Below are 17,536 nucleotides of genomic sequence, written 5' to 3'. Positions count from 1 at the left end.
CATTATTGTATAGCTATATAAAAATGTTACATAATTATTTGAAAAAGGTAATAGAGGACCATTCATTATATATTTTTCAAAGTGCAGAAATAGCTTTTACTCTGGTTATGTTGATCAGGATTACTATGATTTGTGCATTACTGCTAGTTTGTGTAGCAAGTTGGTTTGCCCTTGTTTCTAAGCTATATTGCAAAGAAATAAGCATTTTAAAACTTCTTTACATTCAGGATCTAAAACAATTATATTCATCACTTTAAGAAATAACCAGTACAAAATCAAAGAAAAACAAGTTTATTAAGTAGAGCATTTTATTAAAGTATTTATATGAAGATAAGATACTGATTCCGATTCCATGAAAACATTCAATATATGACATTAGAAAAAAAATTGTAAATGTTATAATTACCATGAACTAGCATTTTGAATTTTTTCTCCTTTTATTATTGTATAGTAGGGCCTAGAGAATGTAATTTTCTATAAACTACCCATGTTGGTTCCAACTTGATCTTGATTCTACTGTTTGAAAGGATGAGCCATAGATTCCAGATTTCTTGACGGTTCACCATAAAATGGATTTGAGAAGGAGTATACAGAACTCTAGAGAAGAAATGCGTATTCAAAGGTTAGGATTTGGGGCATTAAAATAACAATCTTCTGTAAAGGTTATGCAGAATGCAGCAAGTCCCCACTGGATTTCCACTGCAGGAATAATTGCAGCATCTCTGGGTCTTCCTCCATGCCTCAAGTAGGTCTTGCAGGACCTCTGACACAGGGCTGGTCTATACATGCTCCTAGCATCATCTGCACCTGGATGCCAATAGGTCATCCTTAACCCTGTAGGTTGCAGGAAGGCACTGGCCAGGATTTGACTTCCTCTTTATTTGGTGTTGATTTCACTAAGCCTGCTGTCATGGATAAAGTTCGATTTAACAGGATATAACAAAAATACAAAAAAGAAATCACCAGCTTTAAATTAGTGGAATTACAGACTAGAGCATGGACACAAAAGTTGAAAATTTGGAAAGTTCTAGAGGACATACTGATTTCGTCAAGAAACAATTTGCAAGAGAAAATGGAACCTAGAGATTAACAGAGACATAAGAAATCTATATATATTGTGTGTGTGTGTTTGTGTGCCAGGGATCGAACTCCGGTCCTTCCGGTTGCACAGCAGGTGGTGAAACCACTGAGCTAAATCCCTAGCCCTGGATGCATATATTTTAAGTAGATGCTGATTTAAAAAATACTAACGACAACAGCTTATCTGTGAGAGATTTAGATAGGTCAAAACAGAATAGTTGATATCAAGAAATCATTGTTTAGGTATGATACTGTGGCTACATTAAAAAAAATCCTTATCACTTAAAGATACGGTTGGAGTTTTTAGATTTGAAATTAAATGATGAGACAGATGCGCTTAATTATGTGCAGTTGGTCACCTGGGTGGCCACCTAGAGGATTAGTAAAGCAGTCTTCCAGGTGAGTGTGGTGGGTCATGGGGGCCTGACCTTGGGTATTGTAACTGGCCATGCCCCTTTCTCTCTGGAAGTGTTCTACTGCTCTGCTTCTGGGTCACCATGAGCTCTACTTCCAGGTCACCACGAGCTCAGTAGCTTTGCCTTGCCACCTCTTTCCATCCTGACTTCTCTGCCTTGGAGTAAGCAGGTCACAGACCACTGAAACTGTAAGCCAAATAAATCTCTTCTTCACTGATTTGTGGGTGTCAGGAATTGCGTCCCATCAATGGGAAAGCTAATGCAAAACATATCTGGGATTTGTTGAAAACTCCAGGGGATTGAGGGAACAGGTGAAAACAGCAGTGAATTAAGACAGTTGATGGCTGATGTCGGCAGTGCCAGTTCTCTCTTTCCTCTATCCTCTCAATATCTATAGCAGAATACAAGTTATCTGTCAGGGTTCTTAGAATAATATTTGAAGTTTGTTTTTCTATTATATCAATGAAAATAAACTTAATATAAAGTCATTTTTTTCTGATAGGTTTGAAATCGAAACAGCAACAAAGGTCAGCAAATGTGATGGGATTTCTTCTCAGTTATTCTTAATGAAAGAAAAAAGGTACTTGAAAGAGGAATAATTTTTCTTTTATCAGAATGGAAAATAAAAAGAAGCCACTTCGAAGTTACGGTAGAGTCATCGATTGCACTGCTGTGTGTACACACAACACGCTCGGAAGCAGGTTGAAAGTGAGTCTTGGATTCAGATCTTTTTGGTTTATGATGAGAAGCAAAGATCTGAACTCCATAGAAGCGTCTTCCCAGGGGAAAATAAAGAATGCATAACATCTTCCTAGCCACTTTTTAATTACTGGAAACCTGTGGGATGATAATGTAAATAACCAAATCTAAAATACTTCACTCTAATTCTTTATAAATTAATTTTATTTATAGATATTCAAAGTTAATATAAGGTGATGCTGATTTTCTTTTCCTTGGTAAAAATGAAAATAAGTTTATATTGTACTTTCCTGTTTGATTTCTTAAATAGTGTTTGTATTTATTATCTACTACGTAGGGCTACGTTTTTCCTTTTATTATCTTAATTCACTTGATAAATCATTAAAATGAATTCTCTTTGTGTTCAGGGAAATATCTTCTCATTTCTACCATAAAAATATTGAAAGTAAAGTGTACATCATAGTTGAAGAAAACATGGAAATAAAAAAGCCAAGGATTATGTTAGACTCCAGCCACATCACCAAAGGCTCTAAAACTACTAGAAACCATCTAATCTGATGCCTTGATAGTCATTTTCAATAAGAACAAAATAAGAAACTTCCTATGGCTTAATAACAAAAAAAAACTAGCTTTCTATATACTTTCTTTTATGAAAATAAATCTAAAATAATGTTTCTAAACTGAGATGTAAGGAAACTTTCATTGATAGGATGTGGTGTGTCATGACTAAACTTATTTCGTATCTGGTGAATGTTCATGTTATCTATCTAAGAATAGGATGGAGTGTTTCAGAAAAGGTAGACTTTTCTGATAAGACAGGTAAGACTGGGAGAGCTCATATGCAGTAGGGTGACCATGGTTAACAATACTGCATTGTATAGTGGATATTTGCTAAGAGAGTACATGTAAGAGTTTGAGCTCTCACACACATGTGAAGGGGAAGGGAGTGTGGTGATGGGTATGTTTTGGTTATAATTTCTCTCTCTATATAATCATGTATCACTCAAAAGTATACAACTTTTACTTGTCAATATACCGCAATAAACCTGCAAATTGATGTAAACAATTAAAAAAAGACAAGTAAGAAAAATTCCTTGACATTTTCTCTTTTACCTACTTATTATTTCACTCCCCCCATAGAGCCAAAAAATATGTGAGGCATTCTCATTTCTATTTTCCTCATCTACGTTATTAGGTAATGATCCTGACTACTCACACCAAAATTTAAAGAGAATACAAAATGCTATACTTCCTTTAGTCTTTTGAGAATAAAACTTAAGAACACTCAATGAATATTTACTGTGAATAGCTGACTAATACTCTGTGGATTAAACTGATATTTCCCAGATTTTTTAAGCTCTGAATATGAACAGTGACCAGGAAGCCATTTAGCAGTGAGCGGATTTCAAAAGCAGGTCAGAACTGCTGTGAAATGGAAAATTTTTGTTGCACATTTATTAAGACTGAAACTCCTTTCTACTCCCAACTGAAATCACCCCATTAAGATGTTTCACTTGGCCACAATGTTGAAACATGTCCAGACAAAACTAGTTTGGGGTGTGTGTGTGTGTGTATGTGTGTGTGTGATCATGCTTTGGCAATAATACACTTCATGATTGCCACTTACCTCTATTTTCTCTGGGTTGTTCCAATCCCCATAGATTGGATTGACAAAGGCACAGTTTCCACTTCTGTTAGTTTTCCTTAAAACATATAGGGCCACCACAAAAATAGTCAATAAGTATTGAAGGGTAGGTTACTGATGGGTAGACACTTGAAAACACATTGTGTATCCAGCATACTTATTTTCATGTATATACTGTCATAAATCTTTTCTGGAAGTACATCAAGACAACTACATTCTTGAAAGCAAATGTAATTTGATCTCGATTATTTAGATCCAAATAAACCTAAGCAAATAAACGTGGCATGAGTTGGGTTTACTATTGAATTATTAAAATATTACTCAAGGAACTCCAACAAGACAACATCTCCGAGAACAATGGAACGTGAAGCTGCACTGGTTCTAGGGAAAGGAAATTGTCAGATCCCTTAGACAGCAACAGAGCAAAACATTCTGAAGACCATTTGCCTGATCTTGAAGACCCTGAAGACAATTACAAAATTCTAAAGTCAGAGTCTTTAGAATTTTAATCAGCAAATTTAAATATAAGAGTTCTGAAGAATTTTTATGTTAGTGCTTCCTTTTGTGAAAATCCTAATGAGACCAGCCTTTGGTAATCTCACATACTGGACTACATATGCATAATTCACCACAGTTAGCCGAGTTCCTAAGTGATAATTTTCTTTTTATAGTTTTATTAGAAGACAAGCAGCCATACAATATTTGGGTAAAACTGATGAAGAAAAATAACTTTCATAAGAACAGAAATAATATAACTCATAACTATACCCTGTGACAGTATAAGGAAAGCTTCCCATATGTGGATGTACACACACACACACATGCACGCACGCACACATACACCCACACATACACACGCACACAGTGGAGAATAGAAGACTGATTGATTCTGGGATGACTTCCAGTGTCTTCAGGGCAAGCAGGAGGAAAAATATATAATGCATGAATATTCTTGACTAATCAGGCTATACTGAAAAGTAATGTTTGTCAGTAATATACCACCAAATCCTAACAGAAATGGTATTAAAGAGGAATCTCGCACTGATTTGCTTTTTAAGAAGCAATTTCCAGAGGCCTGACCTCCTACTGTCACCTCCCCAAACCACATGGTCCTTTTCTGAGAAGCAACAGCATCGGTAAATCTCGTAGGCTAATCTGGGCAATTACACTTGGCCGCCAATACATTCCCCTGTGGAGTGGGTGCCTTCCAAGTTTCTCATCTCCACTGTTTTTCAGCAGTTGGTTTAAATACGTATCAGATCAAATATTTCACTATCACTGAGGCTACATTTTGGTATTGATAAATAGGGCCACCTGCAGCTATTTTGTGGGTTATTAGTTGAAAAAAAGTCATAGGTTAATCCTTAAATAAGTCCACAAGTATCTGCTAATTCCTTAACCAATAATGTAATACTTATGGGTTTCATCAGTTACACTGACTACATTGTTGTTAAGTTCTTCCAAGACTAGTCTGTGTTAATTTGTCAGAGTAGCAAGCTCCAGAATTGATAGAGTTAGGACACTTTGCTCTCAAAGTAGGGACTGAGAAGGGAATGAAGGGCCGTCCTGAAAGGTGTCAAAATGCCAGAGCAAGAGTTGCTCCCAGAAACACTGAAGATGAGGTGGGGAGTCTCTAAGCAGAATGGAAACTAGGAACTAGGTAAATTTGGGGTGCCACTGACAAGAAGGGCTCAGAAAGATTCATCCAGGCTGAAACTGGGCATGAAATCGGAAGCAGAAAGGAATTTGAACCACAGGGAAGACAGGGCAGATGGCCCAAAGCCAGGCAGGTGACTGCACATGGCAGGCACAGGCTTGTGGTCCAACCAGAAAGAAGGAAGGCACAAGCAACACAAAGGACTGCAACACAGGTGATTAGTTTTGACTTTGGGGTGCTGAGATCTCACACGATGCAGACCAGCATGGCATGCAGGAGTCAGGAGAACGGATAAAATGCCCAACCCCAATAATTTAATTAATGAAGCTACTTTTCAGAAAGGATGTTTAAGTCTTAAATCATTTTCGATTAGAATGAAAAAAATGAATGTATTGAGGTTTCAGGGATTGCATGACTCTAAAAATGGAAGATGATTCCTGGGGGTAAGAATGTGGAGTTATCTTCAAAGAGGAAAGAGTCATTGTGTGAAGAGGGGAAGGTGAACAAATGTGAAATCCTCCTATTTCAAATGTTATTAGTAGTCTCAAACTACTTTTATTTCTCCAAGGTCAAAGGTATGGCTGCCATCCTTGGGAATCCCTGGATTGTTATGTTTGAATCTTAATGTCTTTCCTATGTGTAAAGTAAAATGTTATACACCAATTATAGCTACTTCCACTAGGTCAGTTTCTCATGTCATTCCACACTTGCTATTTTAAATTCTATGATACAGATTTTCCTCATCAATCACCTGTTCCACATTCCAGTAAAAACAAATTTACTTAAAATGTGAGGGCAACAATATGTCTATGTGAATATGAAGTTTTCTGCTGGTTGTGTCACTGAAATATAAAACAACTCTGAAGTCTGCACCAGGCTAAAAATACAATGTGTAACTTGTTATATCTGTCAATAGGCAGATGGCTCTTATGGGTTGAGGTTTCAAAGAACATAACCACCTCTGGGAATGAACAAGGAACTGACATAGAAATACTGAGTAGAGGAAAGGAATTTGCAAAGGTCATACTAGTTTTCCTCCTGGAACCTCTCGTGTGTTTACTGAAATTACTATGAAGTTCCTTCTACATATACTACATGCAGGCACTGTTAAAGATGGCCTGGTAGGCAGGCTAAAGAGACATATGTCAGTATAGAATTTAAATAATTCTGATCAGAAATTCTAATTTTAATTCAGCAAGCACATGTGCACAACAAAAAAGAATTCACTTCGTGAATTTTGTCACTCCTTACTGACAAAATTGAAATCTCTTGAAAGAACATGGCTGTTATTATAACAGTATGTAATTATTAAAAGAAGGTAATGAAGAAAAATAAAATGAACAAAACAAAAATTCAACTATGTCATGACCAGTAAACATGGTTTGGCATGAACATTATTTTATACTATTTATTTTTAACAGCTTTACTGAGGTACAGCTCATATGCCATACAATTCACATATTTAGAGTATATAAGTTAATGGTTTATAGCTACATTAATTTTATTAATTTTTAGTTACTAATTTTTAGAATTATGATTATATATATAAAACATTAAATGTGCCATTATAACCACTTTTAATGACATAATTCAGTGCCATTAACTACAGTCACAGAGTTTTGTAATCATCACCATTAACTATGTGAAAAATGTTTCTCATTTTCTAACAGAAATTTCATAGTTATCAGGCAATAACTGCTCTATCTAAGCAACTCTGGTGACCTCTAATTTGCTGTCTTTTTTACTTTACCTGTTCTAGGTACTCCACATAAGTGGAATCACACGTGATTTGTCCATTTGTCTCTGGCTTACTTATCGTTTCTAAGTTACACAATGTATCAGAACTTCAATTCTTTTGCATCTCTCTAATGACCAGCGATGTTGAACATTTTTTCATATATTTACTTGCTGTTTTTACTTCTTTGTCTGAGAAATGTCTGTTCATTTCAGATGTCCATTTTTGAATTGGGTCATTGAATTTGGGAGGTCTGATTTTTTTCAGTTCTTTATAGATTCTTGATAGTAGACCTTTGAGGAACAGCTGGTAAATATTTCTTCCCACATTGTAGGTTGTCTCTTAGCTCTGTTGGTAGTTTCTCTTGCAGTGCAGAAGCTTTTTGATACAATGAGATCCCAGTTGTTGATTCTTTGTGCTGGCTCCCGTGCTACTGAAGATTTGTTCATAAAGTCTTTTCCTATAACAATGTCATCAAGAGTTCTATCGAACTTATCTTCCAGCAAGTTTAGTGTTTCTGACTTAATATTTAGATTTTTTAATCCACTTCGATCTTAGTTTAGTGCGTGGTGATAGGTATGGGTCTAGTTTTAATTTCTGACAGGTTGAAATCCAGTTTTTCCAACACCGTTTATTAAATAGGCTATCTTTCCTCCAATGAGGGTGGTTGGCTCCTTTGTCAAAGACGAGGTGACTGAGTATGTCTGGAGTTGTTTCTGCATCTTCTAATCTATTCCACTCATCTTCAGGTCTGTTTCTTTGCCAGTACCATGCTGTTTTTATTGCAGATGAAATCAACACTGAGATTCCACCTCACCCCACAAAGAATGGCTGCTATCAAGAAATCAAAAACAAATGCTGGCGGGGGTGTGGGGAGAAAGAATCCTTCTCCATTGCTGGTGGAAGTGTAGACTGGTACAACCACTGTGGAAATCAGTATGGCGATATCTCAAAGAACTAGGACTACAGGTTCCATTTGACCCAGCTATTCCCCTACTGGGAATCTTCCCCAAAGAATTAAAAGAATCATACCACAGCGATATATGTGCACCTATGTTTATAGCGGCACAATTTGTAACAGCTAAAGCTTGGAAACAGCCCAAATGCCCATTGACTGGAAACTGGATAAAGAAGATGTGATTTTTTTTTTATAAAATGGAGTACTACTCAGCCATAAAGAATGAGAAACTAGAGACATTTATAGCTAAATGGATGCATATTGAGACCATACTCTTAAGTGAAATAAATAGGACACACATGTAAATACCAAATGGTTTCTCCAGTGTGAGAAACTGAAAGTGTAAATAAGGATGAAAATGATTAAAATGAATAATTGATAATTTGAAATAAGAAAAGGTCCAAGGGTTTGGGGATGGTGGAAGGGAAAGGGGAAAGGGAAGAAGGGAAAGAAAAAAATTATGAGAAAAAAAAATGGAATCAAACTCTGTGTAGACAGGGAAGGGTGGAGGGGGTGAAGGGTGCACAGGTAATGGGAGTAAAAATAAAAACTAAGATGCATCATGTTCTGGTACAAACACCCAATGATAAATGTAAATGTATTTTATACCTAAAATGTACCAATAAATATATATATTTAAAAAATAAAAAAAAATTTAAAAAATAACTTCAATCCTTTTATTGTTTAATACATTTATATGCATGTATATGTCACATTTCTAATTTATTTATCCACTGATGCATCACTTCCACCTTTTGGATATTATAAATAATGCTGCTATGAATACTGGGGGTGTAAGTGCGTGTTTAAGTCTTTGCTTTTATTCCTTTGGGTATAAACCTAGAAATGAAATTGATGAATCATACTATAATTCTATTTTAGCTTTTGGAGGAGCCATCAAACTGTGTTCCACAGTGCTGCACCATCTTACTGTAGTGCCACCACCAATGTGCGAGGATTTCTTTTTCTCTACATTCTCACCAACTCTTGTTGCTGTTTTATTATTATTATTCCTAATACTGCCATCCTAGTAGGTGTGACCATGGTATCTTACTGTGATTTTGATTTGCATTTCTCTAATATCTAATGATGTTGTACATCTGTTCATGTACTTATTATTTGTAATCTTCTTTGAAGAAATGTATAATCAAGTCCTTTGCTCATTTTTAAATTGGGTTGTCTTTTAAAATTTATTACTATAAGTTTGCAAAACATAACGACTTTGGTTGTGGGTATTTGGTGAATGTACATGACACATCTTAACTTACTTTACATCCTTTTCCACTCCCTCTTCTTCCTCCCTCCATCTCTTGGTCATTTGTAGTACGTCTGTCTCCCTGTTTCCTTTTTATTTTGCTCTTTATACTTTGGATTTCTCCTATGAGAGAAAATATATGGCATCTGAGCTTGTACACCTAATTCATAATAGCTAAATTTTGGAAGAAGCTTATTTATCCACCAACAGACGAACAGGTTGGTTTTTAGTTTTGAATTATAGATTTTTTATATAGTCTAAGGATTAAACTCTGATCAGATATACAATTGCAAGTATTTTATCCCTTCTTATAGGTTCTCTTTTTACTCTTATAGTAATGTCCTTTGATGCACACAAGTTTTTTTTTATTTTGATGAAGTCCGATTTACCTGTTTTTGTTGCAATTTCTTGTGCATTTGGTGTCACATTTAAGACTCTATTGCCAAATCTAAATTTATGAAGTTATACCATTATATTTTCTTCTAAATGTTTTCTGGTTTTAGACCTTATATTTAGATCTTTGATCCATTTTAATTTTTGTATGTGGTATGAAGTACACGTTCAACGTTATCCTTTTGCAAGTGAATCTTGTTGTCCAAGCACTGTTTATTGAAGAGAATATTCTCTCCCCACTCAATGGACTTGGCCCCTTTGTCAAACATCAACTGGTCATAGACTTTTTGGGTTTATATTTTTCTTCTATTCGAGTCCATGATCTATATGTTTATTCTGATGCTAATACCACATTGTTTGGTTTACTGTAGTTTTGTGGTAAGCTTTGAAATTAAGAAAGGAAGAGTTCTCAAACTGGGTTTGAGATAGTTTTTGTGATTTGGTAACTCCATATGGATTTGAGGATCTGTTTTCTATTTTCATAAAAAAATGGCTCTCAGAAATTTTATAGTAATTGCCTTCAATCTGCAGATGGCTTTCACTAATAACAACATTTTTACAATAATATACTTCTTTCCACTTTCACAATAATGTCCTCCTTTCCATGAACTCAGGATGGACTTCCATTTAGATGGGTCTTTTTTAAGGATACTAATACTTTACTTCCTTGACTACATTTATTCCCAGGTACTTTATTTCACTTAATTCTTTTAGATGCTACTGTCTGTCGAATCCCCACCCCATCCCCCTTTTTGCAGCACTGGGGATTGAACATCAGGTCTTCATACTGAGCTGCATTCTTAGTCATTTTAAAGTATTTTTATTTTGAGACAGGATCTCATTATGTCATGAACTTGCCCAGGCTCAGCTCAAACTAACAATCCTCCTGCCTCATCCTCTCAGAATGCAAAACTGATTTTTGAGTGATGATCTTGCATCTTGGAACTTCCTGAATTCATTTATCAGCTCTGTAGCTTTGCTGTGGATTGGGGATTTTCTGTACATAAGTGCATGCCATTTGTAAACAGAGTTTTATTTCTTCCTTTCTATTTTGAATGTCTTTTATTTCTTTTTCTTGTCTAATTGTTCTGATAAAGGTTTATTTTTGGTAAATATTTATTTCTGGCTTAGTGAGGCTCTAAAACTATCCCTAGTATAAGACTAAATTCTAATGGTAGTATATGGGGAATTTATTAGGACAACAGTTGGAGTTTTAGAGTCTGATTGTCACTAAGGTGAACATTGTTAGATTGGGTCAGTGAATAAATTTTTATCTTGGTTGGAAGGGACTCAAAGGTGGCGTAGGTGCAGCTCTCACTCAGTGTTGCAGAAGGGCTCTCAGGAGGGTGACAAGGAAGGAGCGACAAGACAGTGGGTAGGCTGTTCCTCTTGCCAGGCTTATACCTGAAAATAAATGTCCTTATATGTATTGTAAACTTACAATCAATACTGTAAATCTGCTTTTGTTTGTTGTACCTTTATTATTTAATGACTTTGATAAATAATAACAACATCTCTTATTAAGATTAGTTATTAAATTGCTATTTATGGTTATCAATGTGTAGTTTAATTTTTAAATTAACAACAAGCATGGTGTTTTCTAATTTTCTAGTCTGTCATTTTGTGTGTCTGAGAAACTGGCCAGGCTCCTTAGTCAAATCCACTGAATATCTATTCTCTTCCACCACCATCTCTTGAGAGTAAAGCTGTCAGCGTACCTTCATATTGTAAAAATAGGCTTAGAAAGGAGTTAGAGGAAAACGAGCTCAAAACCTGAGTAAAATCTTAAAAGTAAAAATGAAGAAAGTTTGAGAGGGCCATGGACAGTGATTCCTGCTATACCTATGTCATAAAACTTCACTGTAAAATCTTGTTCATTAATGGGGCTGTAGCTCCATTGTAGGGCACTTGCCTTTGGCAGGTTCAAGGCCTGGGGTTGATGGCTCACACCAAAATCAATCAACGAATCAACGAATCAATCAGCCCCTATCCACTTAAAAGTAGGGAGAACAACACATTCTGAATCTGGCATAATTGTAATGCAGACATCAACAGGCTCTGAAGTGACAAACCCAGTTATTTCTCCATCAAAAGATGTTTTGTGTGCATGAATGTGGGAGTGTGCTCTCAAACTTCTGCTAATGAGTTAATTTCTGTACATTGCTTCTAAGGTGCCTGACAATATTTGAAGATTGCTGACATGATTCCTGTGAGTTAACCACCTGAAAGGGACCAATGATCTTCCAGTGTGGTCACTGGCTCTTTCAGATGGTCTCAATTCCTTTTTTGTCTCCTCTCTCTCCCTGTTTTCTTCTCTATCTCTTGCCCCACCCCCTTCCCTTTTGCACAAGATCTATCTTCCTGTTTCCTACTATCTATCCTTTAATTATGCCTTGGGTTTCTCATATAAATGATGTGATATTTAAGCTCCACTGTCTGACTTATTTCACTTAACATCATGGTCTCAAGGTGCATCCATTTCCCTACTAATGACTCAAGTTTATCTTTTAAACTCCCTATTTATTTCTCTTCATCCTTAGAGCTTGGAATTAATGAAGGTGCACTAAGGAAAAAAAGAGGGAGGTTAAAAATTAGTGATAATAGGGCCAGGGATTTCGCTCAGTGGTTCTGCCACCTGCCTTGCAAGAGCAAGGTCCCGAGTTTGATCCCCGGTACCAAAAAAAAAAAAAAAAAATTAGTGAGAATAACTAGTACTTTAATTTTTATTTTCCTTAAGTTTTTTAGCACTTTAATTTTTAAAGACAGATTTATTAATTTAGAGCTAGCAAGGGTCTTTGTGGTCATCGTGTCCATCCCTTTTTAAGCAGATGGGACAGCTGAGAGGTCCTCTACAAGACTAGAAGTTTCTGGAGGGTAAGCACCATATCTACTTTCCCCATCTCTCTACTCCAGCGCTTCATCCAGTAGCAGGAATATGGGAGAATCAACTCAGTGTTTGCAGAATGGATAACTTGTAAAGGCCTGCAGTTTGAAGGCTTAACAATGGAACAAAGTTCACTAATAAGTCTCGGCTTTTATCCCTCACCAATGCCCAATCAGACACTTACTGACTCCCGGAGAGGAAAGGCAATTCACTGTTTTATGATTGTTCTAATAGAGTCACACTGGCATTTAGTTTCCCATCCCATTTAGCCCAAGACTTTTAGCAGGCCAAGAGCTGACTTCCATGCTCTCTTTATCAATTTCTTCTCCGCCTATTTAAGTGAAAGCCCACAGCAGTAGCTTGGGGGCTTCCCTGAAGAGGAATGGAGATGAGCTGAATACACAAGACTTTGCCATGTTTTGCTGACATGGAGACCGAAAAATTCCTTATGACTGGAGAAAAATGAATTTGGTACAAAATAGTCATTTTACAGAATTTGACAAACAAAAGTCTGTGTCCCTGAAAGCTATCTTGACAAGTGAGGGGTATGGAACATTCACAGATGGATATCAAGGTCTTTACGTGAATTTTCAGGGTATTAAGTACTTGATTTGTTACTATTGGGGAAAGATGTTTTCTAGCCATAAAAGTACATGTAAGATTTTTTTAATGATGCATTTAAATTATGAATACAATCATTTCCCTGGTGAAAATGGAATTCACTTATTCTAAGCCTCATGTTTATTATATTACTTTTGGTTTAGTTTGACTAATAGTGAATCCAGAAGTGTCACAGAAGCAAATCCCAGTTCTACTCTCTTCATTTCTACCTCTTTCATTTTGAACTCTTCAATTAAGTTTTCCACAGATTTCCAGCCTTGAGACTAAGGAGCATGAATACTTTTCTGAATATGTCTTTCAATAAAAGAAAATGTTTATAGATTTCTACTACTCATATCTATTTTAATGTTCATTAAAAATATTTGTCTATGCCAAGAAGAGATCTTTTAGAAATATTTTTTTAACTGAGGTGCTATTAATACCCAGATCTCATTCTAAAATTCAATGATTGATAGTCTTTTGTTTGTTTTTATTCCGATGGGAAACGGGTTTTTTGTTTGTTTTCTTGACTGTTCATTTTTGTCTTGCAGTAGTAGTATGAGACTGCTATCCTGCATTTCCTATGCAATTGTCAGTATACTATGATTCCCAGGACTTATCTTTCTTCCCTTGATCCTTAATAAGTTTTATTTTACACTTTGTCTTTGATCATTTACAGTCTACATGTTAGCCTGTCTGGATTCACTGTTTTAAAGGAAGGTTATCACAAATTCTAAAATTCATGACCATTTTGTCCTTTGTTGTAAAAAGTTATGGCATTTTTCAAAAATAAGCACAATAAAACAACATAGAACAAATAAATGTGTAAGAAGTTGGAGGGAATTGGAGAACAGGAAAAGAGAACTGAGCCAGAGGTGAAGAAATGGACAGTATATGAAACTGATATCATCAGAGTCTATGTATTTATTCAATGTAGGATGTTTTATTCAATGGAGGATATAACTTTAATATTCGAGAATTAAAATTTAATCAGGATAAGGCAGATTTTCAAAAAGAAACAAACCAGATGGTTAGAACACATCTGATGGGCAATGTATGGGTCTGGTTCCTGTCATCTTGTGCAAAAAAGTAACAAAACCTCCAACAACACTTTAGGAAAACACCAGTGGGTTTCACTAGGTGGTTGCAACTGATATCTTCCAAAATAGCACTCTGAAACTCTGCCAAGGGGTGCTTTAGTGAAGATGATGTAAGAAAAGGTGCTCCAAGTAAAGAGGAGAGATTATGGAGATCTTGAAGCACAAGACTATGATAGGGAGTTTAATATAGGAATTATTTTAATAAATTCATGTTTATGATTTTTAAAAAATGAGCACCTAACTTATAATTTATAGTACATGATTATAGTATGGTATATTGGATTTGATATAAGACTCTACAGGTAGATTAAAATTGTGTAATGTCTTAGAGTACTTAAAGAAAGAATAAATTGAGGCTATTAGATTAATTTATTCTCAATGAGTATGTATTCATAAAATACCATGTGATCTGATTATTGATAAAGAAAAAAATCAAAATCATGAGAAGTAGGAAATGGAAATAGCTATAAAGTGGTTTTACTTCTATCAAGATGATATTTATGTTTTTAAAGACATAAACAATCTAAGAGAAAAAAAAAGAAAGAAAAGCAGCAAGCCAACGATTAAAAGCCAGAAAAAATTAAAAGGAAATATGTATGAACTCCAGTTTTCATCTCCAAGGCTTTAAGGACCAAATGTTTGGGTGAAAAAATTCAGAATGAAATTGAGTCTACAAACACAACCAGAAATGCTGTGAAACAGAGAGGAAAGGATTAATCAGCTAGGGTCACAAAACCAAACAATCGGGACACGAATTTTGCTAAACTTATTCATATGATATAACAGCTGCTGTATTTTTCTTCTACTTTTTGCAGGCAGGAAATAAGTATGCTGACCACAAACCCTGTCACTGTTTAAAGCGCTCTTGCTCTGGCGGAGCTCTTTAATGGGAACTTGCCCAGGAATATGGATGTAATTAGCGTGAAGAAAGCTGACCCAAGTTCCTATAACTTAACCTTGTGGAAAACCCATGGTGCCAATAGGAGTTCGGTCTTCACTCACTTCTTTAGTAGACGGTTATCAAATTCACAGCCCCCTAACATAAAGCAGATGCAGAGCAAGAGAGTGCCACTGGAAAGAGATTAGAAAGCACACTTTCAAATACCTCTCTTGACCTAGTAAAACTACCAGGAGTCCGTCTTTAAGAAATGGAGAGGAAGACAGAGATTTATACAGAAAGAGCTTCTTGACAAATTGTTGAAAATAATGAAAAATTAGATACAACCTCTTTGTCTAATAATAGAATAAATGATCATATATGTACTGAGACAACGTTATATAGTCCTTTCAAGGAAATGCTTTAAAGAATATTCAATGGAAAGCAAAACAAAATGAAACCAAAAAAATGTAATGGTAGAGAGTAGTGTTTCTCAAAGCATGGGCTATGGAGCCTGGGTAGAAAGGTTTCTTCCAGGGATTTACCAATTCGTGCTACTTGTATAATACTAACAAGATACATGGGTGAACGAATCATTCAGTGTTCAAGGTGGATTAGTGATTTTTATTATAAAGATGTGCAGTGGTTTCTCTGATAGTATTAATACAGTTGAAGAGAAAATTGCTGGTGTCAGCACTAGTCAACATCATGGTACAAGAATGTATACCTCTTATTACCACACGCTTGCAACAAATTTTTACAAGATAATTTTGACTTTGATAAAACAGCAAAAATATTAATCATGGTAACTTTCAACTCTATTATGAGCCTTTTAGCATCCTGTGAAGTATGCATAATAAGGCAATTTTTGGAAAAGTAAAAACAGGTCTATGTTGTCTATAGGAAAGCACTGTGACACTGAGTTGCATGTTAAACTATTCAGCTTTTCTTGGAGAAATTATTTCACTAAATTGAAAGAATGACTAACAGGTAACATATGGTTATTTAGACTAAGGCCAGAGATTTTCATAAAAACAAATGAAGAAAGGCTTATGTATCAAAGAAAACAACTGGTAGTATCTGTGGTTAATGAGAAAACCCAAGCTTTCAAACAAAATTTAAGAGTTTTGAAAATCCTGTATTTTTCACCAGAAAGATAGCAACTAATATTCTGAAGACTTAAGTGACAGATATTTTTTGTTCTGTTACATAACAAACTGTGCAAAGACTCAAAGAACTGGATAAATCACTAAACTTGTATTTTTAACATGAATAATATATGATATAAAATCACACATGGGTAAATAGACCATTTTAAATGCAAGATAGACCAGCGAATTTGTAAAGTAATAGCACAAAAATTTTATTGACCTGTTTCAGAAACATTACATTATTACTATACTTAAATTACCACAGTGCCAGATTTTGGTGTAGTATAAAATTATTCATAATTACATCAAAAGATATATATCTGTATTAGGTTGACTTCTATTTATATTCTTCAACATAGCAAAATATTTCGGTGGTTTTGTTGCAGAAATAGATATTAGAATTCCATACCAGCCCTCACTACAGTTATATTTTAGTTTGAGTAGCTTTAACTAAGTATCATAAATACATACATGAATAAATAATCATTACTTGGCTGACATACACTGTTCCTTCAATTAGTTTTGGCTAGCTACCTGTTCTGAACATATTTTCTTTCTCTTCTTTCTCCGTGTGTGGATATGGTACCTCAAGCCCCAAAGTTGGTAAAGTTTATTTTTCAGAAAATGTTATTTATGTTATAGATGTTATTTTATACATTTTCATTATGCTACTTTTGTTAACATGGAGTGCATATAGTTTTATTTTTAAATGAATTAATAAATTATAATATTTCTCATTTTTAATTTCTAATATGATAAATTTTGACAGCTATACATCTCATTTAAAAAAACCCTCTGGGGCCCTTAATAACATTTAAAGGTATAAAAAAGGTATCTTGAGACCAAAAACCTTGAGAATGATCAGTATAGGCAAATAAGGAAAAGACCTTCAAGGTAATAATTCAGATTTCAAGGTGACGACGAAGGGTATTTGTGCATACTGACGAAGTTCAGAAGAAGCAACATCAAGACGTTCATGCTGGGCAGGAAGATTAAACATAATTTAAAATTCTTTTCCTGCACTTAGTTGGATTCCCCTAATTCTGTTCATGAGGTTTTTGTGTATCGGGATCTCAGGGTATGGGG

The 17,536-nt window shown here is 35.2% G+C and overlaps 1 protein-coding gene across 7 annotated transcripts in view; it reads right to left on the bottom strand.

Moving 5' to 3' along the window:
- Positions 1 to 298: 298 nt before the first annotated feature.
- The window catches only part of Malrd1 (MAM and LDL receptor class A domain containing 1), a 725,534-nt gene continuing 708,296 nt past the window's right edge, over positions 299 to 17,536 (bottom strand). For 6 of the 7 annotated variants that reach the window (XM_087207225.1, XM_087207223.1, XM_087207221.1 and 3 more), the window contains one exon: positions 609 to 3,898. In XM_087207225.1, the coding sequence (XP_087063351.1) occupies positions 3,706 to 3,898 (193 nt within the window). In that variant the 3' untranslated portion in view covers positions 609 to 3,705. The other variant, XM_087207222.1, reaches the window with a different exon arrangement.

Source organism: Heterocephalus glaber, unplaced genomic scaffold (assembly GCF_053883595.1).
Source record: "Heterocephalus glaber isolate CG9 unplaced genomic scaffold, H.glaber_assembly_v1.0 deba00000768, whole genome shotgun sequence".
NCBI lineage: Eukaryota > Metazoa > Chordata > Mammalia > Rodentia > Bathyergidae > Heterocephalus > Heterocephalus glaber.
The sequence above is the reverse complement of the archived record's forward strand: the minus strand, read 5'-3'. Positions and strand labels throughout refer to the sequence as shown.